Source organism: Lissotriton vulgaris, unplaced genomic scaffold, assembly GCF_964263255.1.
Source record: "Lissotriton vulgaris unplaced genomic scaffold, aLisVul1.2 SCAFFOLD_409, whole genome shotgun sequence".
Classification (NCBI taxonomy): Eukaryota; Metazoa; Chordata; class Amphibia; order Caudata; family Salamandridae; genus Lissotriton; species Lissotriton vulgaris.
In genome coordinates, this window is record NW_028244340.1 from 177689 (window position 1) to 203427 (window position 25739).

General features: G+C 48.4%; 1 protein-coding gene across 1 annotated transcript in view; it reads right to left on the reverse strand.

The window, feature by feature from the left end:
- The window catches only part of LOC147667591 (thioredoxin-related transmembrane protein 2-like), a 62162-nt gene that overhangs the window by 22407 nt on the left and 14016 nt on the right, over nt 1–25739 (reverse strand). The window contains exons 2-4 of the mRNA XM_086948794.1: nt 22822–22882; nt 18408–18521; nt 13761–13837 (exon numbers count right to left, since the gene is read on the reverse strand). Of these exons, the coding sequence (XP_086804920.1) occupies nt 13761–13837; nt 18408–18521; nt 22822–22882 (252 nt within the window). The remainder of the gene's footprint in view (nt 1–13760; nt 13838–18407; nt 18522–22821; nt 22883–25739) is intronic.

Here is a 25739-nt window from a genome sequence, read left to right on the forward strand (position 1 = left end):
ACCACAGCTGCGTCCACTTCACCTTCAAGAGAACGACGACCCACCAACACCAGCAACACACCGCCCGCAGAAGCTGGAACAAGATCACAGCAGACCAGCTCGCCACCTCCCTGAGCCAACACCCTCCTGCCAGCTCAGCGAACCCCAGCCAGGCCGCCGACAACCTCACGAAGTGGATCACCATCTGCGCGGACGAGCTCGCCCCGCTGAGGACCCCGCCCAGCAGACCCGGCAGCAAGAAGGCCCCATGGTTCACCGACGAACTCAAGAGCTCCAAGAAGAACTGCCGAGCCCTCGAGAAAGTCTGGAAAAGGGACCCGACACCGGACAACAGGACCTCCTACAAACTGGCCACCCGGAAACACCACCAGCTGATCCGCGCCGCCAAGAGAACAGCATTCAAGGACCGGTTGGACAACAACGCACACAACAGCAAGGAACTCTTCAACATCGTGAAAGAGCTTTCCAACCCCAGCGCAGGAAACAACGACATCACCCCATCGCAAGACCTCTGCAACTCCCTCGCCTCATACTTCCACAACAAGATCACGGACATACACAGCAGTTTCAACAACCAACCAACGCACACCACGACCGACCTGCCACCCCCCCCCACCACCACCCTCCACGCCTGGACTCCGATCAGCACAGAAGATACCATCCGCACGATGAACTCCATCCACTCCGGATCACCAACCGACCCCTGCCCTCACCACGTCTTCAACAAGGCCGACGCTGTCATCGCACCCCACCTGCGAGACATCATCAACACATCCTTCGACACCGCCATCTTCCCCGAAAGCTGGAAACACGCCGAACTCAGCGCTCTACTCAAAAAACCAACAGCGGACCCCACCGACCTCAAGAATTACCGCCCCATCTCGCTTCTACCGTTTCCAGCCAAAGTCATCGAGAAGACCGTCAACAAGCAGATGGCCGCCTTCCTCGAGACGAACGGATCCCTCGACCCCTCACAGTCCGGCTTCCGAGCCAAACACAGCACCGAGACCGCCCTCATCGCCGCCACCGATGACATCCGAGCCCTGATGGACAATGGAGAAACAGCGGCCCTCATCCTCCTAGACCTCTCCGCGGCATTCGACACGGTCTGCCACCGCACCCTAACACGGCGCCTCAGCAACATCGGTATCCAGGACAAGGCGCTGGAATGGATCATCTCCTTCCTCGACGGAAGAACACAGCGAGTCCGCCTACCTCCGTACAAGTCAGAGGCCTCCGAAGTCATCTGCGGCGTCCCCCAAGGATCATCACTGAGCCCCACCCTCTTCAACGTCTACATGAGCCCCCTCGCGGCCATCGTACGCAAACACCACCTCAGCATCATCTCCTACGCCGACGACACCCAGCTGATCCTCTCACTGACCAACAACCCCGCCGCCGCCAGAGCCAACCTGCACGAAGGGATGAAAGAGGTAGCCGAGTGGATGACGACCAGCCGCCTGAAACTGAACTCGGACAAGACGGAGGTCCTCATCCTGGGCTCTTCACCCTCCGCCTGGGACGACTCCTGGTGGCCTCCCGCCCTGGGCACCGCACCCAAACCGACAGACCATGCACGAAACCTGGGCTTCATCCTGGACTCCTCCCTCTCCATGACCAGGCAAGTCAACAGCGTCTCCTCGGCGTGCTTCAACATCCTACGCATGCTACGGAAGATCTTCTGGTGGATCCCCTCAGAGACCAGGAAGACCGTCACCCAGGCCCTCGTCACCAGCCGACTGGACTACGGTAACGCCCTCTACGCCGGGACCACCGCCAAGCTCCAGAAGAGACTCCAGCGGATCCAAAACGCCTCAGCCAGACTCATCCTCGACATCCCACGATCCAGCCACATCTCCGGACATCTGAGAGACCTTCACTGGCTCCCCATCAACAAGAGAATCACCTTCCGCCTCCTCACCCACGCACACAAAGCCCTACACGACCAAGGCCCGAGCTACCTCAACAGCCGAGTCAACTTCTACGCTCCCAAACGCCACCTCCGATCAGCCAACCACGCCCTCGCCGCCGTCCCCCGCATCCGAAGAGCGACTACAGGAGGAAGGTCCTTCTCCTACCTGGCCGCCAAGACCTGGAACTCCCTCCCGACCGACCTGCGCCTGACCCAAGACCACCTCTCCTTCAGGAAGAAGCTGAAGACCTGGCTGTTCGAGCAGTAGCGGCACCCCCCCTCCCCAGCGCCTTGAGACCCTACGGGTATGTAGCGCGCTTTATAAGTGTCACTGATTGATTGATTGATTGGTTTTACAGACACATCAGAGGTCGCGCAATAGTATATAAGTAAGCCCAGCCATTTCCAAACCTATTCAACCGTTTACAAACCTATCCATCATGTATCCTTCCATCTATCATTTCACTCATCCATCCCTTCATCCATCCCCTCATCCATCCTTTCACTCATCTCCATTATCCATCCATCCACCATTTCACCCTATCCATCTGTACACTTATCCATCCACTCTTTATCCCATACATCCATTCACTCATCCATTCAGCCATTTACCCTTTCACCAATCCAGCCATCCTTTCACTTACTAATCCTTCCACCCAGCCACTATTTTAGTCATCCATCCATCCTCCCTTTCTCTCTCCATCGACCCTTTCACTTAGCCATCCTTCCATCCATCCATCCACCCACCCATCCATCCATCCATCTACTCATCCACTCATGAATCCATCCATTGATCCTATCACTCATCCATCTATCATTTCAGTCCTTCACATATCTATTCATCCTTTTGTCCATCTACCCTCCCTTTCACTCACTCATCCATCCTTACAACCACCCTTTCACTCATACGTCCATTCATTCACCCTTGCACTTATCAATCAATCAATCAATCCATCATTTCACTCATCCACCTACCCACCCATCATCCACCCAACCATCCACCCACCCACCATCCACCCACCCACCCACTCATCCATCCTTTCACCCACCCACTGTCCAATCCACTGATCCATCCTTTCACCCACCCACTATCCACCCACCAACTCATCCATCCATCCTTTCACCCACCCACTCATCCATCCATCCATCCTTTCACCCACCCATCATCCATCCATCCTTTCACCCACCGACTCTCCATCCATCCATCCTTTCACCCACCCATCATCCATCCATCCATCCATCCATCCGTCCTTCCCCTCATCATCCATCCTTCCCCTCATCATCCATCCATCCTTTTCTCTCATCATCCATCCATCCTTTTCCCTCATCATCCATCCATCCTTCTACCCACCCACTCATCATCCATCCATCCTTCCCCTCATCATCCATCCATCCTTCCCCTCATCATCCATCCATCCTTTTACCCACCCCCTCATCATCCATCCATTCCCTAATCATCCATCCATCCTTTCACGCACCCCCTCATCATCCATCCATCCACCCTTCCCCTCATCATCCATCCACCCTTCCCCTCATCATCCATCCTTTCACCCAGCCCCTCATCATCCATCCATCCATCCATCCCCTCATCATCCATCCTTCCCCTCTTCATCCATCCTTCCCCTCATCATCGATCCATCCATCCATCCTTTCACCCACCCATCCATCCATCCTTCCCCTCTATCCATCCCCTCATCCATCCATCCATCCCCTCATCCATCCATCCTTCCCCTCATCCATCCATCCCCTCATCCATCCATCCCCTCATCCATCCATCCTTCCCCTCATCCATCCTTCCTTTCATCCATCATCCATCCTTCCCCTCATACATCCATCCATCCATCTCCTGATCCATCCATCCATCCTTCCCCTCCATCCATCCACTCCATCCATCCATCCATCCTTCCCCTCATCCATCCATCCTTCCCCTCCATTCATCCATCCTTCCCCTCCATCCATCCATCCTTCTCCTCATCCATTATCCTTCCCCTCATCCATCTTTCCCCTCATCCATCATCCAGCTACCCTTCCACCCATACATCCAGCTGTTTACATTTTCTCTCCATCCTTCCCATCACTCATCAATCCATCCATCCTCTCTCATTAGCCATTTATTCAATCTTTCATTCATCCATTCACCCTTTCACTAATTCATCCAGCTATTCACCCATCCCTTCACTTACTAACTCGCCGACCGTTCCATATTAATTTTGAGCTGAGCCCTTTTGAGAAGAGGCCCATCAAGAACTTCACCCTCGCTGCAGGGGCCGTTCCAGGACTGGGACATAAGCCACCCAGGGAGGAGACAGGATCCACCACAGGGGGGGGACAAGAGCCACCACAGGTGGGGGTGGACTGGAGCCACAACATGGGGGGACAGGAGCCATCCCAGGCGTGGGGTGGACTGGAGCCACCACATGGGGGGACAGATGCCATCACTGAGGGGAGGGAGGACAGGAGCCATCACAGGAGAGGGAACACAGGGGTGGGCGTGCAGTATTCTAGTATCATCTTGGGCTCCTCTCCTGCACAAGACAACGAGAAGACAGTCTCTCTGTCCAAAATGCCATCCCCCACTGTGATGTACAGTACTTACAGTAGATACTCTAAGAGAACTGATTGAACTGATTGTCCTCCATACTTTGTTAATCAGTGTGGGTGCGATTGTGCCATTTCTTTATTTTCTTACATTATAGACTGCATGTTTGAAGAACCGAGGTTTGCTTACAATTTAGTGACAGTAATTACCCTCTGTGAAGAGAACCACGTGCTGCCTCGGTGTAATCAGGGGTCAGGGGTGTAATCTGGCAGCTCGGATGTTTGGGGCCCTGGGTAGAAATGGAATGTGTGAGCCCCCCTCTAAATAGCAGAGACATGACACATTCAGGGCTGTTTGCATGTGAATAGATGTCGCTGCTCCTGAACCGGCAGCCCCTCCCTCTCAGTCACCTCCGAAGCACCTCTTAACAGGTCATCAAGGGCTGGAGGTGTGAGGGTAGCCATCCCGCTGTGCCTCTCCAATGCTGCGGGGCATCTGGTGCAGCATGGGAGTGAAGAAAAGAGGTGGGTGCAAGCTGTGCCGGCTTTAGGGTGGAGCAACCGGTGCCCTGTTAAAATTACGGACAAATGGCGTCCGTTAAAGATTCCTTCACGGACAACGGACAGACGGCCGAAATTACGGACTGTCCGTGAAATTTACGGACGGTTGGTCACCCTACCCGGAGACGGAATCCTACAATATCATGCGTAGAAGGAGTATCTGCTGCATCCAGTGTGCATGCATTCCTGCAGTGGAAATATTCTCAGCCTCCGGTACTTTCTTCCAATGTGGCTCTAGTGTTGTAGTGTTTCCTCAATCTCCTCCCACTGCTACCACCATATTAGCAAAGCAAGCAAGCTTGCATTGCACCTGTTCATGCCTTCGACCGCTATTCTTTTTCCAATAGAGTAACTCCTTACACCTCTTGTCTGGATCATCGACTGTTCTTGAATTAAAGCGTGTTTCAATCAATCAATCAATCAGTGGATTAATAAAGCAAGACTAATCACCCGAGAGAGTAACCAGGCACTTGAAGGTCATGATGGTTCAGGTGACTCAACTGAACAGCGAGGTCTCGAGTGCTCTCCGGCATTCCAGTAGAGAGGTGGAGGCCCTTACCTGCAGAGGAAGGTTGTTCCAGAATGTCGCTGCGAGGTAGGAGAAGGAGCCCATCCGCTGTTGCGTCGGTAGAAGCGAGGGATGTGGGCGAGTGAGAGGAAGGCAGAGTGGAGCTGTCTGGTAGGATGGTGGAAGTTCAGGCGGCGGCTGGCGTAGGCTGGCCCCTGGTTGTGCAGTGCTCTGGTGGTATGGGTCAGCAGCTTGGATTGGCATCTCTTCCGTATATGAAGCCAGTGGAGTTTTCTGAGGTGGGAGATATGTGGGTCCGTCTGGGGAGGTCAAGGGTGAGTCAGGCGCGGTTCTATATGGTATGGAGTCTCTGCACAAGAAGTGGGGTGATCCACCGGTCTAATCGGCTGGTGAACAGGGCCTGAGTGACGTTATGTCTGGAGTTCAGGGGAAGCCAATTGAAGACTTTTCGTAACATACACAATGTGACAAAACAGGCAGATGAGGCAGTGTTGATCTGGGACTTCACAGTGCGTTTGCTGTCCAAGATTATGCCCAGGTTTCCTATGACATTGACATTGACAGTAGCAGGTGGTATGGGTTGAAGGAGGTCTTGAAGGTGGGTCTGTGAGGTGTTCTTGCTTCCGAGCCATCTTCTTTCCAGTTGCTTGCAGCTGAGTTTTGCTGTCAGTTGCTTGGTGCACCAACTGTGTCTGCTGTTCTTGATGGGAGCAATGATGTCGGCACAGTTGGTGATCCAGGAGTTGAAGTTTTTGACATCTTGGTCCAGATTTGATGCAGTGTTGGGGCATGATGTGTTGAGGGTGTCGGCCCATTGGCTCTCTGATACTTTCTCCATCTGCGGTGGGGGCGCTGGGTGGGTCTGTGATGGAGGTACAGGGCCTTGAGATGTTGAAGTATATGATTGAGTGGTCCATGCAGGTGAGTTCCAGCACGTGGTTGTACTTGACCCTGTTGCTGTAGGCGAGGGTGGGGTGCAGTGTATGTCCTGCAATGTGGGTGGTGTTGGTGACAAGTTGGGTGAGTCAGATGTTATTCATGCTGCTGAGGAGGCTGGTGGTGGTGTCAGTGAGGTCATCAATGTGGAAATTCAGATTTCTGCTGAAGATGGAGAGTTTGGAGTCAAAGGCGGGAGAGGCGATGAAGTCCGGGATGACGGTACAGAAGCTGGGTCCAGGTGGTCTGTAGGCGACGGTGCCTCGGACGGTGGTTTTTCCATCTGTTTGGAGTTTGAAATTCAGGTGTTCCATGGGGTCTTCTGTCTCAGTGGTGCAGTGGATGTTTTCTTTGTGGGCGATATCGATCCCTCCTCCGGGTATGTTGGAGCAGTCTGGGTGTGCAATCTTGAATTTGCTGGGTGTTGCTGTATGATGTCGGAGGCAGACGTGGGCGAAATCCAGGTTTCAGTAAGGAAGACATCTGGGGTGAGGGAAGTGATGAGGTCCCAGATCTCGGTGGTGTGTTTGCAAAGGGAGTACGTGCTGAGGAGGAGGCAGCCAAGTTGTTGTGAGGTAGGCATGTTGTAATGGTTGGTTTGCGTGGTGGTGGATGGTGTGTGGTGGGCGGCATGATGTTAAAGGAGAAGGAGCAGCTGATGCAGGAGAATGGAGCTTTTGTGGAGAGGTGCAGCAGCATCTGTTGTTGTGGAGTCCGAGGTCAGGGGCTAGGAGTTCAGCAGAGTTGTAGCTGCAAGGTGTAGGAGAACCAGGTTTCCTTGTGTTGGGTGCGGTCTACGGGCAGACGGGAGCGCCTCGGCGCACCAACAGCAAAGTAGCTCCTGGTAGGAAGAAGGGGCGCTGGGAGGCGATAGGCGGGAAACAGGCAGCAGCAAAACAAGTGCAGATAAAAGTAGGGGGAAATGAGTCTCGGGTGATAAGGAGGAAAAAGATGCAAAAAGGCAAACAAGCATTGGAAATGCAATAGGTCTCGCAGCATTAGAGTTAGTGCTTTTAGAATTGTTTATGGGTTTTTTTGTAAATCTTTAGCATTTTTGTTTCCTGTAGCCAATGCTAAAGAATTAAAAAAAAAAGCCATAAACATTTCTAAAAGCTCTAACTCAAATGCTCCAAGACCTATTGCACTGTGTGAGGGTGAGGGGTTGAGGGTGAGTGAGGGTGAGTGAGGGTGAGGGTGGGTGAGGGTGAGTGAGGGTGAGTGAGGGTGAGTGAGGGGTTGAGGGTGAGTGAGGGTGAGGGGTTGAGGGTGAGTGAGAGTGAGGGTGAGTGAGGGTGAGTGAGAGCGAGGGTGAGTGAGGGTGAGAGTGAGTGAGGGTGAGGGTGAGTGAGGGTGAGTGAGGGTGAGTGAGGGTGAGGGTGAGTGAGGGTGAGTGAGGGTGAGTGAGGGTGAGTGAGGGTGAGTGAGGGTGAGTGAGGGTGAGTGAGGGAGGGTGAGGGTGAGTGAGGGTGAGTGAGAGTGAGGGTGAGTGAGGGTGAGGGTGAGGGGTTGATGTTGAGGGGTTGAGGGTGAGAGGGTGAGTGAGGGGTTGAGGGTGAGTGAGGGTGAGGGTGAGTTAGGGTGAGGGGTTGAGGGTGAGTGAGGGTGAGGGGTTGAGGGTGAGTGAGGATGAGTGAGAGTGAGGGTGAGTGAGGGGTTGAGGGTGAGTGAGGGTGAGTGAGGGTGAATGAGGGTGAGTGAGGGTGAGTGAGGGTGAGTGAGGGTGAGTGAGGGTGAGTGAGGGTGAGTGAGGGTGAGTGAGGGTGAGTGAGGGTGAGTGGGGTTGAGGGTGAGTGAGGGTGAGGTGTTGAGGGTGAGTGAGGGTGAGGTGTTGAGGGTGAGTGAGGGTGGGTGAGGGTAGGTGAGGGGTTGAGGGTGAGTGAGGGTGAGGGTGAGTGAGGGGTTGAGGGTGAGTGAGGGGTTGAGGGTGAGTGAGGGTGAGGGTGAGTGTGGGTGAGGGTGAGTGTGGGTGAGGGTGAGTGTGGGTGAGGGTGAGTGTGGGTGAGGGTGAGTGAGGGTGAGGGGTTGAGGGTGAGTGAGGGTGAGTGAGGGTGAGGGGTTGAGGGTGAGGGGTTGAGGGTGACATGGGCGTCCCAAAAGTGGGGACCCCGGTCAATTGCAGCCTCTTATGTGCCGTTGGAGGACGATGAAGGCATCCCACGGGACAGGTTGTTCAACGTCCTCAGCCCAAGAGGGTCAGCAGCTGTTTGCGCTCACACGTAGGAAATGGGGCCTCCTCTTCTGAGAGGCAGCTTTATAGTACTTTAAGGAGTGGAACATGGTAATAAGTCTCCCTCATACAAAACAGAACATGATACCAAGTACCACATATCTGCGAGGAATGCGTGGAAGGACTTACTACATGCCCTTATCAAAACCCTCTAAATTCTGTCTGCATGCATTGCCCCCTCCCCCCCCAATTTCTGTTAGGCCAGGGATAGTTTAAAGCACATAGATAAACATCTCCCACGAAAAGCAGACGTACATGATACACCCAGAAACACCCACTAGATAACAAATACAATTTTAAAACACTATAGCAGGTTCCCCTCCAGTACGGTTATTCAGTGGTTAGGTTCAGAAACGTCATGGCTCTCAGTAAATGCATTTGTTACAAACTGCCACAAAACGCTTAGAAGATCAAAAAAATGCTACTTACAGAGGGTGGAAATGGGGAAAGATTTCAGCAGATAGGGTGCAAAACAAAGAAGTTAACACACTAGGACTCAAAAGGACTGTGAGAACCAGGACAAGAAACGCGCAACACCGGTGCACTCTTCGGGAGCGGCGAAAAGTGTGTACTTGGAGAGTGCAAGCGGGAGTCTCAGGGAGAAGTATGGTCTAAGGGTGCTCAGACGTGTTTAAAAGATGGGTACAAGCAGATAGGGGTGACTAGAAGAGTGAAATGCGAGTACACTCTCGGAGGGAGAAATAAACTGGAAATGACACAGGGGAGAGAAGAGGTTACTCACAGAAAGTGAGTAATGGGGGACAGGCAAAGTGAGGGTGTAAGTTTAGGGTACTCACGTACACTGGTGTAAAATAAGGGTAATCACCACAGGGTGGAAAAGGAAGGGGTTAAGAGAAGAAGTAAAATGAGAATACTAGCAGCGTGTGGAAGAGAAGAAGTGGCAGATCGGGGACATTGATACACAGAGAGGATGAACAAGCGAGTAATGACAAAGGTGTAAAATGATGTAAATACAAGAGGATATTCACAAGGAGTAGGGGCAAAAAGAGGGTACTGGCAGAGAGGCACTAACAGAGGTGTAAAATGAAGGCTCGACGTGAAGTGACAGGAGGGGCACAACTTAATAAGAGGGTACTCACAGAGAGAGGTGTCTATCGGAAGCCAGGGTGGGGCTCTCTGTACAGTCCATGCATTCATGGGGTCCTCCAGCCCTGCTGTAACCTTCAGGAGACACGTCCCAGCAGACACTGCGGCCATGCTGAAGGCGGCCATGGGGCAGCAAAAACACTGGCTGTGTCCTGAAAAGCAGCCCTGCCTGGGGGGCAACAACTGTAAGAAAGCAGGAGAGCAGTTCCCTCACTGCCTGCACGTAAGATGTCTCCTGGTTACTGGAAGCGTCCTGTCGAGTTTCAGAGAAGTACTCCCGGCAGGAGGTGGGGCTTTACCTCCAACCTGGCTGCTCCTCCCCCATGAGCTCACCAGAGGCGCCGCGTGCCAGCAGGTCAAGAGGAGGAAGAAGGGGTGGGGTGAGACCGGCCTCTGCTAAACTCTCCTGTGTGCTCTGGACACGAAGACGGGGGGCTGGGAGTAAAAGCGGAGCAGGGGAAACAGTGGCGATCCTGGAAAGAACTCTTAAAATGCAGCAGAGGAAGGACAGAACCGGAGGAGTGGTGAGACCAGTAGAGAGCCTCCTAAAACGCCAAGATCAGTACTTCAGACACGACGGGGCAGCGCCAGCACTAGAGCAAGACTCGAGTCTGATGAAAGGGAGTGTTTAATAAAACAAGACGGAGGGAAGAGAGGGGAGGGGGAGGAGAAATGCGACACGGCGGGAAGGGGAGGGGGCGGAGCGGGTAAAATAACAAACAAGACGGAGGCGTGGAGACTGCGGCTCGGTTTCTCATACAGGAAAGTCAACAAGGGAGGAGAGGAGGAGGGGGGAGGAGAGTAGGGGAGGCACGGCCTAGCGGCCGTGCAATCAAGTAGTGAGGGGGCGGAGCTGGGGGAGGCTGTGGAAGAGAGTAGGCAAGGCGACACGGCGGGAGGGGGCGGAGCGGGTAAACAAAGACGGACATGCACGCGCCCGTGACTTTTAAGGTCAATGCGCATGCGCATAAGCTTAATGCGCATGCGCATTGACCTTAAAAGTCACGGGCACTGCAAGGAATCGCCACGATTCCTTGCAGTGTGGATAAAGAGTGGATAACTCGCAATACTCTCGCCTTGCTCGATGCGCATGCGCATCGACAGGCGAGACCTAAAAAGGAAGGCAACAAGGTGCAGGCGATAAGGACGAGAAAGAGAGACAACATTTTAGACAGTTTTGTATCTGAGCCCTCAGGTTCTGAGGGCCTCATCGTTCTGCTATTCAAAGACACCGCAGGGAATCAGTAGAGTCATTGTTTCATTAGTGTGTAACATGCCTAGGGCCTATGCACCTGGTGCTGAATAGTCGTCTCGCACCTAAATTTATTAAAGACTCTTTGACGATCTAACTAATGCAATGGTGTGCTACAATGTGGGCAGAATCCATAAGGTCTGTGAAAACCACAACCTTCCTGCTCAAGCTATTCTCATGCGACCTCGCTGCTTGATATCTGAATTAAAAGGAGAGACTTCCATGAATGACTCCCCTCCTTAAGGTATTCCGCAGCTGCTTCAGTGCGGTTTCCCAGTCTTTGGGGTCGAGTAGTTCTCTGCCAGTGCACACTTCTAACGTGAAGCACTTGTAAACAGCTCCAAACCAGAGATTACAAAAAAATAACTGAAGTTGCAGCATGAACCGCTATCATGTTCCCCAGTGCCCAAAATGCACAAGATACTGTAGGTTTTAGGGGATGCATTCATAGGTCAGTCGATGCACGACAAAAGCTGAAACAAGGACTTCTAAGAAGAACAAAGCACAATATTCCAAATTCAACACTTGATGACTGGACAGTGCCCAGTATATGATTAACCATAACACATGCTGCACACTTGTCTTCGACTGCGAACGCAGGAGCACACAAGTATTGGATGAGCAGCACTACAGACAAATATTTCTTTATAATGGAAATACAAGGATGGTGATCATTGCCGCCTACCACAGAGAGTAGGTATTTGCTGTGTTTCTAGTGCACTGGTGTGCGATAAAGAACTTTTCCGCCAAGTATCTGATACAAGCACATCTTGTTTAACAGAGTAGCTTTTGTCATGCTATTGAAATAATTACTCAATATCTTCTGCATCGCTGGTGACCGTACCTGCTAAACAGTGCTGCGAAAACGACAATTCCTCAGCGTGTCGCTGTATTTACTACTTTCTTCCTTCATGCATCAAGGTATTTTTTGCTTTCCTTGTCAAATGGAGTGGGCAACTGATCGTTCATGTTCATGAAGTACAAGGTGTTCCATGGCAATGTTCTACATTTTCTTTTCACTCTCGGCGTCACATATTTAGCAGTTGACGGAGTCGTGAAAACATTCCCCACTATATTTTTGTTACACTTGGGAGCCGGGGTTAGATTCTGCTCTTGAACATCCTATATCTTGTCTGGGGTAGTGGAGAGAAGGAGCTGGAGAGTGTAGTTGAAAGTGCTTCCAAATACTCTTTTCTTCGTTCACTTCATTTTTGGACTCCTGTACGTTGTGATGACTGAATAGGAACTGGCAGAAGACAGTCTGTGGTTTCTGGTTTTCCCCTTGGCCTCTTATGGCATAGACACGGAGTAACAACATGTGACCCAAGGGCTATATTAAGAAATTTCTTTGTGTTTGCCCATGACAGAGTTTAAATGCAGACATGCTTCAAAAAATGTTGGTACCAAAGGTTTAATTTAATTTAGAGGCAGAGAGCTGAACTTGGCATCCGAGGACTTTTGGAGATGGTAGTAGGTTCTTTTAGGTCCATGTGGCACACCTTTCTTCAGAATTTTACATGTTTTGAGGTTGAAGGTTGAAAACCATACAATGCTTGCACTAAGTGTTTTTTGTGATCCCATGGGAGACCCAAATTACACATCCCATGCAAATCCACCAGCAGGTATCAACGGCCATACTATGGGCAGAACCCAAAGGGTGGTCTGTCCAGAACTTAAATTAAAAGACAGTCAAAAACCATAGAGAAAGTCACTATAGAAAACCTTCATATACATATGTGCAGAGGCTATGAAAAAGAAATACTGTAGTGTCGGTCCTAATCTTCAGCATCTTTTTGACCTCTGATACCTTTAGAAGGTCTATGAAGCTGCTTATTTTAATTCGTCTGGAAATGTTGAAGATCAATCTATTCTCGGTAATGTTCATAACATTTCAAACCAGAGGCGAAAGTCACAATGAACCCAGGATTACACAGTAGAACCTGAAGATGGTAATTATAAAGGGGGGCTCTGTGGGTTTACAGTTGACATCATCATGAGACACAGACAACCTCTGCGGTCAACATCCAACAACGATGGTGAAATAAAGCACAGCATGTTCATTTAGAACGGGGAACCTCTCATGTCACACAGGATGGGAGAGCTGGAACCTTGCTAAATGCACTCACAAGACTTTTTTTTTCGTTCCATTCAGCCACATTATAAGGACTGAGAAAGAATCATCAGACCCACACAGAGAAATTAACAATCACCCGCCACAGCAACTATTCCACTAATTAGCCCCCTAAGAAGAGCACTGTACAGGGGAAGAATATCAAGGAGGGAGAAAAACAAACAACATCACCTCAGACTAGTGATGACTTTTTTGCCTGTTTTAACTAGTGGCGTTTACAGAGTTTATAGAAAGTTACTCTGTTTTCTAATGGCCTTGGGAGCCTGGCCATGTTTTACTGGACAGCTCTACCACGCGTGTTCACAGCCAGGTACAGTGATGGTTTGAGCTTATCCTAGACTGGAGTCACCATCAAAGCTTACATGAATCGTTTCTGGACCTAGAGCGTATCTCATGATGGAGGGAGCAAAAGGCACCGGTGAAAACCAGGTCATTCTAAAACATTCTGAAGTTTCACAGTTAGTGGATAAATGCACAGATCCAGATCTTCACTGCATAAGACACCAAGAAAGATGCAGCCCAGCACAGGCAAGACTTCCTCACCTAGAAGCACAGTTAAGCACTTACATCAATGGTCTTGTCGTTGAAATATTTGATATATTCTGGTCCCATGTAGAGAGGGGGTGTACAGGTCATCAAGAACACTATAGGCAGGAAGAAAAAACACAATGTTTAGAAAGATAGCACTGGTATAAAGACTATTCAGTACTCAAGGCTAGTGGGGTGAGAAGGATTAGGAGCATAAGGCTCACACTTCAGTTTGCATATGCAATAAACAAATCCCTTCAAACAGTAGATCAACACAGAGTAGGAGGGGGTGAAGCCGTCAAACAGGACCTGAGAGTGAACATTCACAGAATAAAGAGAGGAGAGGAGTTCTCACAGACTGCGCTCTTACTGAAAACAAGAGGGGCTGTGGTCGGCATCTGCACTTCAGGACTTGACTAATGCTGAATGCAAGGGGGAGACCGGACCCTTTAGAAAAATGCCCTAACTGACTGCACTATAATAGAAGGCAAGGACAGGAAGGAAGTATGGGAGAGTCCGACACACTCAACATGGACCTCACACATTGACCCATGAAGGAATACAAAGCAGCAGGGGTCTTCAAAACACACCCAACAGTCAAAAGCTTCAAAAAGGGTGTAACACACTGAATGCAATGCAATGCAATGCAATGATGTCTTGTAAAGCGCCTGAATCACCCCACATGGGGTATCTCCGCGCTGTAGACCGCTGGGAAACCCGTCCTGGCTTTCCCTGTGAGATGGTCCCTACTGGGTATCTCCAAGGTGAAACCAGGCATCCCCGGCGTATGTGGGGGGCTGTTGTGGAGATGAGGCAAGCTAATGCCCAGAGTTGCCGAGTGCGATCCTTGGTTAGAGTAGGCAACAAGATGAGAATTATCGAGTCCGCTGACCCTGGTCCACGACCCTGCCGCGTCGGGAATTGAACCCTGTCCCGGGCCGTCCTCTGCTTCCGGGTCTGCCGCCTCTAACCAGTGAGCCACACCAGTGAGCCACACCACTCCACTGAATGCGAGGTCAATACTATGAATGTGTACATCGAAGGCTGAACCATAACTAAATCATCACTGAATGCAGGAGGTGGTTAGTGCCTTTGAAAAGCGTATGACAGACTGGTCCATTGCTGAAGGAAGAGGGTGAAGTCTAGAAGGACCACCTTTCATATCACTGTAGAGGGGAACAAAAGCCTCACACACTGATAGGGACCACAGGCCTTCAACAAAATCATTCATTGAATAGAATAGAAGGGGGCGAGTGGACACCAGGACTGTAAAAGTGTCTACGGGAGAATGAACCCTTATCTAACTACACAAGGACCTCACACACTAAGCCACGCATGCATAAAGGCAAGGTGGAAATTTACAAACCAGCCAAAGCATCAACCCCAATACAAAATGGAACCAAGGCTTTTTAAAATGTTTATGGCGGGCTGAATACAAGCCAGGCTGAGACTTGAAAGTGCACATGGAGGCTCAACCATCAATGAATGCAAAACAGGAGGGGTGAGGCCTATGAAAAGGGTAGAACAGACTGAACCATCACTGAATGCAACAGGGTTAGTTTGCAAAAATAACATTATAGACTAAAACATAACCGACTAGAGGGGAGTCGAGGCCATGAATAAGGAAGCACTACAAATGTAACTATGGAAGTGAGGACTCCAACATCCCCTGAGACTCACACGTCACTGGGTACAAGAGAGGCGGAGAAGTTCAACGAGGACCCCTGAAACCGAACCACTTCAGAATACAAGAGAAGAGGTGGAGAGGACTTAAATGAGTACATCACACGTTGAACTTTGAGTGAATTCTTTAACAAGGCGGTCAGTGGCTGAATAATCACAAGACAGAGGAGGGTTTGGTTCTTAAGACTCTCTCCCCATCCCCCCCCCATCCCCCCCCCCCCACTTTGAGTACACCATCGCTGAACATTGGAGAGGATAAAGCTTTCTACGGTTACACTACAAACAAAACCATTAAGAAATATGGAGGGGAGGGGCTCGGTAATTAACAGGACTCTCACCATGGACTGAACCATCAGTGAATAAGAGGAGGTGAGCTAAGGTCTTCATTAACAACCATCACATAATACAACAGGGGAAGGAAGCGGAGACCTTCAACAGGGTCAGAAAAGGACCAATCTGTGAAAATGAGAAAAATAGCCACCTACCCTATTAATTAGAAGGGTTGCGAAAGTCAAAAACTCTATACATTGCAATATATATATGTTGAGCCAAACATTCGGGATAAAAGCACATAATTCAGTTATTTTCTTTTTATAAATTTTTTTTAAAAACATTATCTTCTCAATCAAGAATTTTTCCCCATATATATATATATATGTGTGCATGTGAATATATGCGTTTTGGAATTACTGCCTTGGTCACACACAGAGTGTTTTTTATACACTCTATTTAAAACCCCAGGAACCTCCGGTCATATATATCAGTGTCTAGTGCCACTGAAAACAGACTCATGTTTTAGTTTTTCAACAACGGATTACCACATTTCAGCCTCATGTTTCAAAACGGAGAAAGTGTTATGATTAAATTAAATTGAAACCATCTAATTCCAATCACGTTTTGAAATTAACGAATTCGACATTTCAAAAACATACTTTCACTTCTGAGTTTGTCAAAAATCATTCCCCATCATTGGTTGCAAGTGCACAATCAGATTGAAAACATCTTGTTGCTCTTCTCACCCGGATTTCTCAGGTCTCATGCATTTTTCTATATGCTTTTGTCCCTTTAGACCACATGTTAACAATCATATGTAGGAAAATTGAATAAATCATCAACAATAAAGTGCTAGTTCGGTACTGTTTTTTCAAATCACTTTTTGTTTGAAATGTTTGACATTTCTAAAAAGTCTCCGTGACAGCGGTTTTCAGTTCTGTTCACTGGATGACAAGTATCTTGTTGGATTAAATCTTCAATAAATCTACAGATCCACAAAATACCCTGCAAGTGCAGCTGTTTGCGCCTCATTTAGTGAGTCATATATACAAATGCAACTCTCTACTGTCCAAGCAATAAAGCGCAAGTGCAACACTATCGACTGTATATTTCCATATTCTCGTCCTCATAATCCGATTACACGAGTGGGGAATGCGAGTGCTTAATCCCATTTAATTTTTTCCAGAAACCGAATCATTGGTTGATTAAACCAATACATTTGGAATCCATCATTAACCAAATTCGCTCCTGGAGATTAGTTATACTGGCGCACGTAGTTAACTATCTAGTAAACTCATTAGATTCACATACTGTCTCAAATGTGATATATTGATTTGATGATGAGTGATCTACCTCATCTAGGCCCCTCCTCCTACCACGGGGCTCCTTCATCATGAAACAATTCATTTGAAAATTGAGAGCAACTAATAAGGATATATAACACACACATATATATATATATATATATATACACACACACACACACACACACACAGGATAGTACAGAAAACCTTTTGAAAGATTGTCACTTCATCACCACTACTATTACTCGTACCCTTCTCCAAAACTACCCAAAGATGTTCCACTAACACTGCGAAGTCCTACTACAGCCACTCTTACAACCACACATTCTACAAACAGACACCAATTATAACTAACATCCCTTCACATTAAAAACAACGGGGGACACAGCGAGAGATCTAGGCATGATAAGTATGAACATGTACATAATATTTTCATGAAATAACTCCAATGTAAATATGTCTTCTATTTAGATACACACTACTATGTTATATATTTAGTATGTAATAAATGCTTTCATATTTTTTACTCCGTTCATAACATTATGGAAACATTACTTGGCTTCAAAGCCCAAATATATAGGATGTTCCTTTTTGTTGTATTTTTTCAAAATTTCGTAATATCTTCAGATTTCCCCATATTTTTTTAACACACGTTTCAGGACCAGACAAAAGTGTGGCCATGCACCTTCTTCAGAGCGTTCATAAATGCATATCCCAATTACAGGGCGAGAAAAGGGGGGTGGTAGCCAAGGTGACACTAACACAAAAATGGCCACGATCCTAAGATCACTTCTGAAATGTGGCAAGGAAACAATCTTTGCCACTACTATAAAAGGAGATAGTGTTTCATATAATCCATAGCAATTAACTGCTAATCAGCTGCCGAATGTGGACATAGGTATTCGAAAAATAGATATATCTCATCCATCCGCATGGTGTCCACAAAGTAAGGCGCCCTGGTTGTTTTGGTTTTCCAAGCACTGATATGAATGCACGCTCTTAACTGTTAAATCCACATATGCTGTCCACATGCTCGAATCAGGAGCTCGAAATCTTATAGAACACTAGCTCCATCTATAGTAGTGGAAACTATTTTTTCACCAAAGCTAAGCATGAGGGATAGTCTTACCTAGATACGGGGGGAGAGAGGATGTTTCTTACCCTGGCTACCCATGAGACAGAGCGATCCTTCCAGAAGACAGTGAAACAGAGGTGAAATTAAAGACGATTACCCAGGTAGAAAGTGATCTAGAAGGAGCAAGCCCTGCCTACACTTGAAGGTGCAAAATGGGGGTTCTTTACCTGGCACGGAGTCAAACAGAAAGGGCGAACCCTTGTCAGGCACGGTGAGATACAAGTGAACCATTCAACAAGACAGAGTGGGCTCAAGCTGGGAAAGAGGAATCTAGAGTGGAGGAGGCCTTACCTAGGCACAGGGTGAGATAGAGCAGTCCCATCCGGATGTCCAGGCGGAAGAAAAGAATCGCATTGGCCACTTTACTGAACATGAAGATGTTCCCCATGTGCTGCTCAATGGTGACTGTAAAGACAAAAAATATCAAGGAATGAGAACAAGAGCAGACAAAAAGGGAGACAAGAGGAAGGATGAGGCACAAACAGGGTGAGAAAATGAAAACAAGAGAAATGAGAAAAAGAAAGATGAGGCCACGAACACTAGAGCGTGCGATCATAAAAATACAACAGAAAAGGGAGAGTGAGGAAGGATAACAGCAGCAGAACTGGAAGAATGAGGAAACAACACTCGACACAGTGAGACAACGGAGAAAGAGGGACTACCACAAATCACATGGCAAGTGTCAAAGGACAAAACTGGAAGGGGCGAAAGGAGGAAGGAAAACAGATCATAAAGTGAAAATATGAAACCTCTACCACAAGAAAAAGAAGAGTGAAAACCACAATTGTCATAGTGAGACCATGCCACAAAGACAACATGGAAAAGGAGGCAGGAACTTTCATCTCATGGTGAGACTATGAGTGACTGAATTAATGGATGATTAAGGAGTGAGTGAGGGCATTGATGGATGAATCAGAATGCACCAAAGAATGGCTGTATATGTAAGTGCATGGATGAATGGCTAAGACAATGGGAGAGTGAATTCAATGAATTGCCACCGTTATACATGTTCATATTTGTACCGTCCCTCATTACTTCGAACTGTGTGTACAGGTTTGCCGGATCACTCAGGAATCCTCAGTGCACCCCTCTCAATTTTGAATGCAAATTCAGTGATCTTGCTCTTTGGATGAGAAGGACATGCACGATAAACCACCCCCTCCTCCCCCAGCGCCTTGAGACCCCAAGGGTGAGAAGAGCGCTTCACAAATCCCTGACTGATTGATTGACTACATTCCCACTATTGCGTAATAATTCATGCAGCATGTTCAAGCTTGCGCCATCACTCAGGAAAGCAGTGCTTGTTCAGATCGCTCACCGTCCTCGACAGACAATCAGATGTTCGATGTGCCAGCCCGCGTCTGTTGATGGATGCCAGGATTGTACCATCACTCATTACCCCCTAGTGGTTCTTCGGATTTGCCAGCAGCTCAGGAATGCTTGGTGCATGTAGATATTTTCCCCGTCACTCTGCCACAACTATGCCATACTCGGTTTCTACACATTCTAGATTTGCACTATCGGTCAGTAGTACTTGCGCCAAGCTGATATTAGCACAACACAGAAATCTTATGCGCATGCAGAACCTCGATGTTTCCTCACACTAGTTCAACTTTTATCTTATCAGAAGGATCCCATAAGGTGGGCGAGGCCAGGATTGCAGTCTGCACATGGAGTTTATTTGTCCTGGCCATAGGGAGCGACACAGCCACATTCTGAATAAGGGGAGCGCTCCTCCTGCAGTCGGCTCCATGTGATGGTCATGCACGCTGCTCTGCCTGGTGGCTCCCAGCTATGCATTCACCCAGTACAGACCTGAGTTAGGCCTGTCCACACCAGATGCCTGTCTACTGCAGTCACATCAACTGACAGTACCTTGTAGCTGCTGAGGCAACGAGGTCATGGCAGCTAGGCACCGGTTCGGTGATACCGAAACAAGCGTCTTATGCACCTCTTGATTTCCGTGGGTTATAAACTTTGGAGGCTTTGCAAATTTGTTATGATTTGTTAAATATCTGAATATCTTTAGCTCCTGCTACTTTGTGCTGGCAGACCTAGGTGTAATCTTGCACGTTATTGAATTGCTTTCAAGTTTGGTTACTTTTAATGTTTTACTTATAATCTTCACAATCATTTAAGTTTATTGAAGGTGCTTTATGAGGTTTTTGGTTTTGCCCACCATCTGATCTATGCTCTGCTGCCATGGAGACAGCTAAACGTTTAACCCCCGAGTGAGAACATCTGCAACCTGCTCAACCTACGCTTTGGTGTGATGGTGGCTACGTGTTATAGCACAGGGGCACCGGCTTTCGACCTGTACCCCGGTGGTACGAGTATCACCTGGCTCTCCCCAGTAAGGTCTCTTCAGTTACTTTAAAGAGTTGATTGTATTCTTTATGCATGTGAGAGGTGCGATTCACAGGTGGCCTGATGAATTGTCTGGTCCACTGGGACCCAATATGCATGGTGCACAAAACGATGTTATCCTTTCTGTGAGCGGACAGAGTCCATCTTGGACACACCCGTCTGCATATATGTGCTTCTTGCCCCCATTCTTGAAACAGGAGGGCCTGGGGGTGGGCAGATATCCAGCTCACTCCATCTGTTCAGAATAGGCTTCACCTATCCGGCATGCCCATTGTCGAGTCTGCGTCCCAAAGCAACAGGAAAAGCAGCAGAGTTCAGTCTGAAGCCAATGCACATAAAATCTACAACATGAAGTAGGCTTCCTGTGGAACCTGGGGTCATTAGTCTGTGATCTCAGGCCTTGAAGACAGGCATGATGCTTCTACAGGACTGCACGAGCCAAAGAACGTTCAAAAGCTGCAGACATCTGAGGCATTCCCCCATGGCGCGCCAGACAGGCATGACATACGGATACTGAGAAGGCCTGCAAAAGAGTGGAGGGAAAGAGAGCAGGTCTAGTACTGGACGCTCTCCAAAACTGCCACTCTTCCAGCAATCTGGGGTTAACTCATCGAACCAGCCTTGCTGTGACCCGAGAAGAGGACAGCATGCCTGCCTGCGCAGGGAGCGCACCTCACCTTCTAGCAGGAGCTGGACTGATCCCGGGGAGACCTGCACAAGGTCCCGCTGGTTGCAAAACGCACTTGAGAACACCTGGACAGACAGACAGACATTGCCCAAGAGCCAGGAGACTGCCATGGCCCAGCAAGAAATAAAAACCTACAGAAAAGCCCCATCCGTGTGAGGTGCTGCAGCATCAATGGCTGTTGATTTGAGGAGTGCATCAAAGGTCTGACTGTCCCACGCCCATAAGGTGGCTGTATCCCCTCCTAGGAGGCGTCTGGTATTCACACCACCAGCAAGAAGCCAGTAATGTCGGCTTTCGGTGACCCCGATTCTGTTGGAATTATTGTCATGGACATTACGGTTCTGTAGATAATCAATATTTATAGTGAGTCAGGGCCGACCCGTGAACATCGGTCCTGGGCAGACTAATGACTCCCTTGGCTGTTACCACCTCTGGAAAATCTAGACTGTAGTTGTTGGGCTACAGAAACCTAAAGAGCAAGCATTGGCAAAGCCAATAGGTTTTGCCTATGCAAGATCTATTGGTTTTGTCAATGGCCAGCGATGACCACGTCATGCTGTCTTCTTTTCCCTTAAAGCTATGTTGATGCAGTGCAAAATGTGTAAAAACAGCGTAGAGGGTTCGTGAAGGGGCAAATAATACGAGGAAGGAGGGCAGTTGGTGGGGAAACAAACAACGGACAGTAGGAGGGTGATGGGGTGGGTGGGAAACAGACAGTGGGAGGAGAGAGGGGGAGCAACAGAAGTGTCCTATGGATAAGGCAAGAGGAAGAAACGCCAAAGGACAGCGGGGGAAGGGTGTGGGGAGGGCTGTACAGTGGGGTGCACTCATATAGACAGTGACAGAGTACATGACAAAAAGCAAAAAATGATGTTGAAAAAATAACAAGAGCAGAGTGTGGCCATCAGGATGGACACTGGCCACAAACAGGAAACTGTGATAAGTCCATGCTCCACAGAAGGGACAGAAACCCCGGGAAGAATGCAGGAGGAGGTGGCAGCCGGCAGGAAGCAGGAGGCGTGACCAGTAAAAAGCAAGGAAACGAGAGTGACATGGAAGCCAACAAATGGTAAGTAAGTGGTGGGTTCCAAGCCCGGTTACAAGTTGTTTGTTAGCAGCTTTTGCTGACTACTGTGGCCCAGCGGTAAACGACAGTGCACAGATCACACAGTGCTCAGTAACCACTGACTGCCATGAGCCTTGCACCAAACATGCACTGGTTTTAAATGAGAGGGTGCAGAGGTCCAAGCTCTGTCTGCATCTGTGGTCGAAAAAGAAGACATGGCAGTAGGAAGGAAAAGGACATTGATAATCCGTGCCCATACTTGCATCCAACCTCATGGACTGAGAAGTGGACAGCTCACAGATGAGAGGCAAACCACAAAGAAGAGCCAAAAATGGAAGGGACATAGAAAATAGAGCACGAGGGAGAAGGCTGGAGGGGGAGGAGAGAAAATGTGATGTGTGATGGGGACAAGGAAGCAGATAGAGATAAATGCTCTATCAGCATGTGGCATACGGGGAGAAAACTTCCAGAAAAAGACTACACATGCTAGTACTGGGATGTTAAAGCACACCACAGACAGCAGAAAAGGAGCAAGCGCTCCCACTAAATAAACAGATGTCTTGGAGAGCAAGCATTGGGCTTACTGGAGCGCCGGTTCTTCATCATGACGATGGCGCTGAGGAACATCAGGATCTCGACCTCCCTCTGAAAGAGATGAAGAAGCAGTCACAGGAAGGCAGCCATTAGAAGCTGAAGCAGGAGAGGGGGTAGGCGAGCGCAGGACCCCCTTTTACAGTGAAGGAGAAGACAAAAGGCCGGAGAGAGCACGTTGCACAGTGAATAATGGTGGTTTATGTGACGACAAGATAAGCAGTAGAGAATCAATCATGCACTTTACGCTTATCCATCAAACCTGTTGCACATGAAGGAGAGAACCAGTGTTCAAGTCTTACAGTTTCACTATTGATCACATATATTTTACACTGTATTGTCAGATTTGCTGGCAACTTACCTCATAATTGCATCTTACAATGGGTCAGCCTGGATAATTTCCCCTCATTCCCAGCGCGCAGTAGTGGCTGAGGGCACCATGTCTTATATTCATGTTATATTTTTTAGGAGAAACATTTGTAGTCTTCATGGATGTTTTTACTTTCAATGTATAGGTGTGTTATTTATTTCTGTGAACTTTTTTTATTGTTTCAGGGGTACTTTGCTTTTGTATTGATCACTATAGCTCTTAACTCACAACAATGACATTGACTGCAGTAAAATGGTGCACAGATCACCAGTGTACACTGAGGGGGCACTGAGGCAGGAGTACTGCAACAGGTACCATGGGAGGTGCGCGGCAGGTGAAAGACTGCCCCAAGAGCACTTCTTAGATAAAGGGGTACAGTGGCACAGGTTTGGGAACCCTTTTAAAAATAAAGTTCTGTGAAACAGGGCCGAATAGTAAATATCAGAGCTCCCTTGAGAGCGTAGAGTTGTCGAGAGCATCCATCTACCCCCTCCATGAGTAGGGGTGGGAGACTAGCCCCAGCAGAGCAGGCAGATCAAAGGCCTTTCCTTGCTGATGCTTTGGGTCCAGGACTTGCACAAAAGCTAAGGGACTGGAGACTGAAAGGCAGATGTGTTAGTGGGCTGTGCAAAGAATGGAGAAAAGGTTAAATACCAAACTGTAGTCTATCGAGCAATGTGTTGCCCCGAAACATTGAAGTGAGCAAGAGTTATTAAATGCTGAAACACCACAAGCATCTCGGACCACAGAAGCCCTCAAAGAGTCTGTTTCATGGTTCAAGTGAGATGTTCCCACTGCTTGTTGACCCTTAGTGATTTTAAGTGTACAACCCAAACGCTTTATAAAGAAACAGCTCTCCCGAGGTGTCCTTCAGGTTTCATCGATCGCGGAACAGCGGATGTGTGACTCCTACATTTCACGTTAGATTCTTCTGTTTCTAAGAGTGTGTAACTGAGGCACTACCAAAGAGACAGCACAAACACAAAATATTGACTTGATGTGAATGGCAACATGTCTGATATTTGCAAATAATTGAACAGAACGTGGTGCAATCTGCAACGTGTGAACGGCTCTCTTATGAAGGTTGTTTAAGAAGGAATCTGCAGAAACCAGTGCCCATTACACTGCTTGAGGTGAAATTTCATAATCCCATCTACTGCGTTATGTCGCTATAATACATTACTTCTTGTTGAGATGCTTTTGAAATATGTGTGGTCACCATGACTTTATTGGCATATAGGTCACCAAGTGTGAGCAACAGATACATGATTTCAATAGTGTACTCGATCATTGATTACATGAGGTCTTAACGAGTCACTGCGAGGAGAATTCAAAGCCATCAACAAGTGGAATCGACAAGAGTCACAGTCATAGGCAAGAAACGCAAACAGGGTCCACTGCTAGAGGTCAAAGGAGCACGTCTTTGCTTTTATTAGCACCACATCACATTCTGCGGACCCCGTTTTGCTTTAAATTACTGGTATAATGTTAAACTTCTCTGCATAAAACCTGAGCCTACTTTGGATGAACGTACGATTGCCAGCTTGGTCCATGCCGTCAGGACACAGTGTTTCCAGCACTGGGGCTTTTACGCGGCAATTCATCCTCCCTGGATTTGTTATCACGACCAGGCATGCGGTGTGTTATCAAATGCCACTGTGCAGTGTATTTTTTCCTCGGTCGGTCGCAAATTTCCCTGGAAATGCCTGTTGCGCATAGTTGAGGGATGGTAGCAGTTTCGCCCTCAGTACTCTTTGAATGGCCGTTATTGTTGGACTATCTAGGGTAGCGTGTAATTTGCAGAGGGCGTAGGTGGCCTTTTTCCCTTTCTGCTGCAGTTTGCGGAGATGGACCCATGGGCGGCCCGTTTCGATCTTAAAGTGGAAACTGACAATTTCAGATTAAATCCAACTCACAGGAACTAGAGTAGAGAAGAAAAGACAAAGTCGCACCAATGGTGAAAGACTCACAATGTTTAGAGTAACATTTTGAGGTGGCTGGACATCTGGATTCCTGCACCAACTGCGCTTGATGCTCAGGGATCCCAGTTTTATACCGTGACATCTCGACTGCCAGACAGACACAGAAAGCTTTGCTACAGGAAGACACCATAGAGTGCGTAGAGAACAAGGGGAGAGAGAAATTCCCAGTGAAGAGCTACCACTACTGCTTTCACCAGAGGAAACCAGGATCGGTGAGACCAGTAAGGGAGCCCCGTTATCATTTCTGCTGCTTCTTCTTGAATTCTGAAAAGCATCTGAGCGATAAGAGGCAATGGTGGAAAAGCACAGAGGAGTTGATGAGGACATGGTTGTGATTGTGCGTCCGCTTTCAGATATTCTGTTGTAGGAAAGTGTGAAAAAAACCACAGCCGGCGAGTGTCTCTTTGGGAGGCAAACAGATCTATAAAAGGTATTCCGAACTTAAGGCAGGTTAGGGAGAACACCCGTGTAGAGAGGGATATGTGTTGAGATGAGAGGAACAATATGTTGTATTCTCCTTCCCTCCGATGTGAATGGCCCTTAAAGAAGGTAGATGACC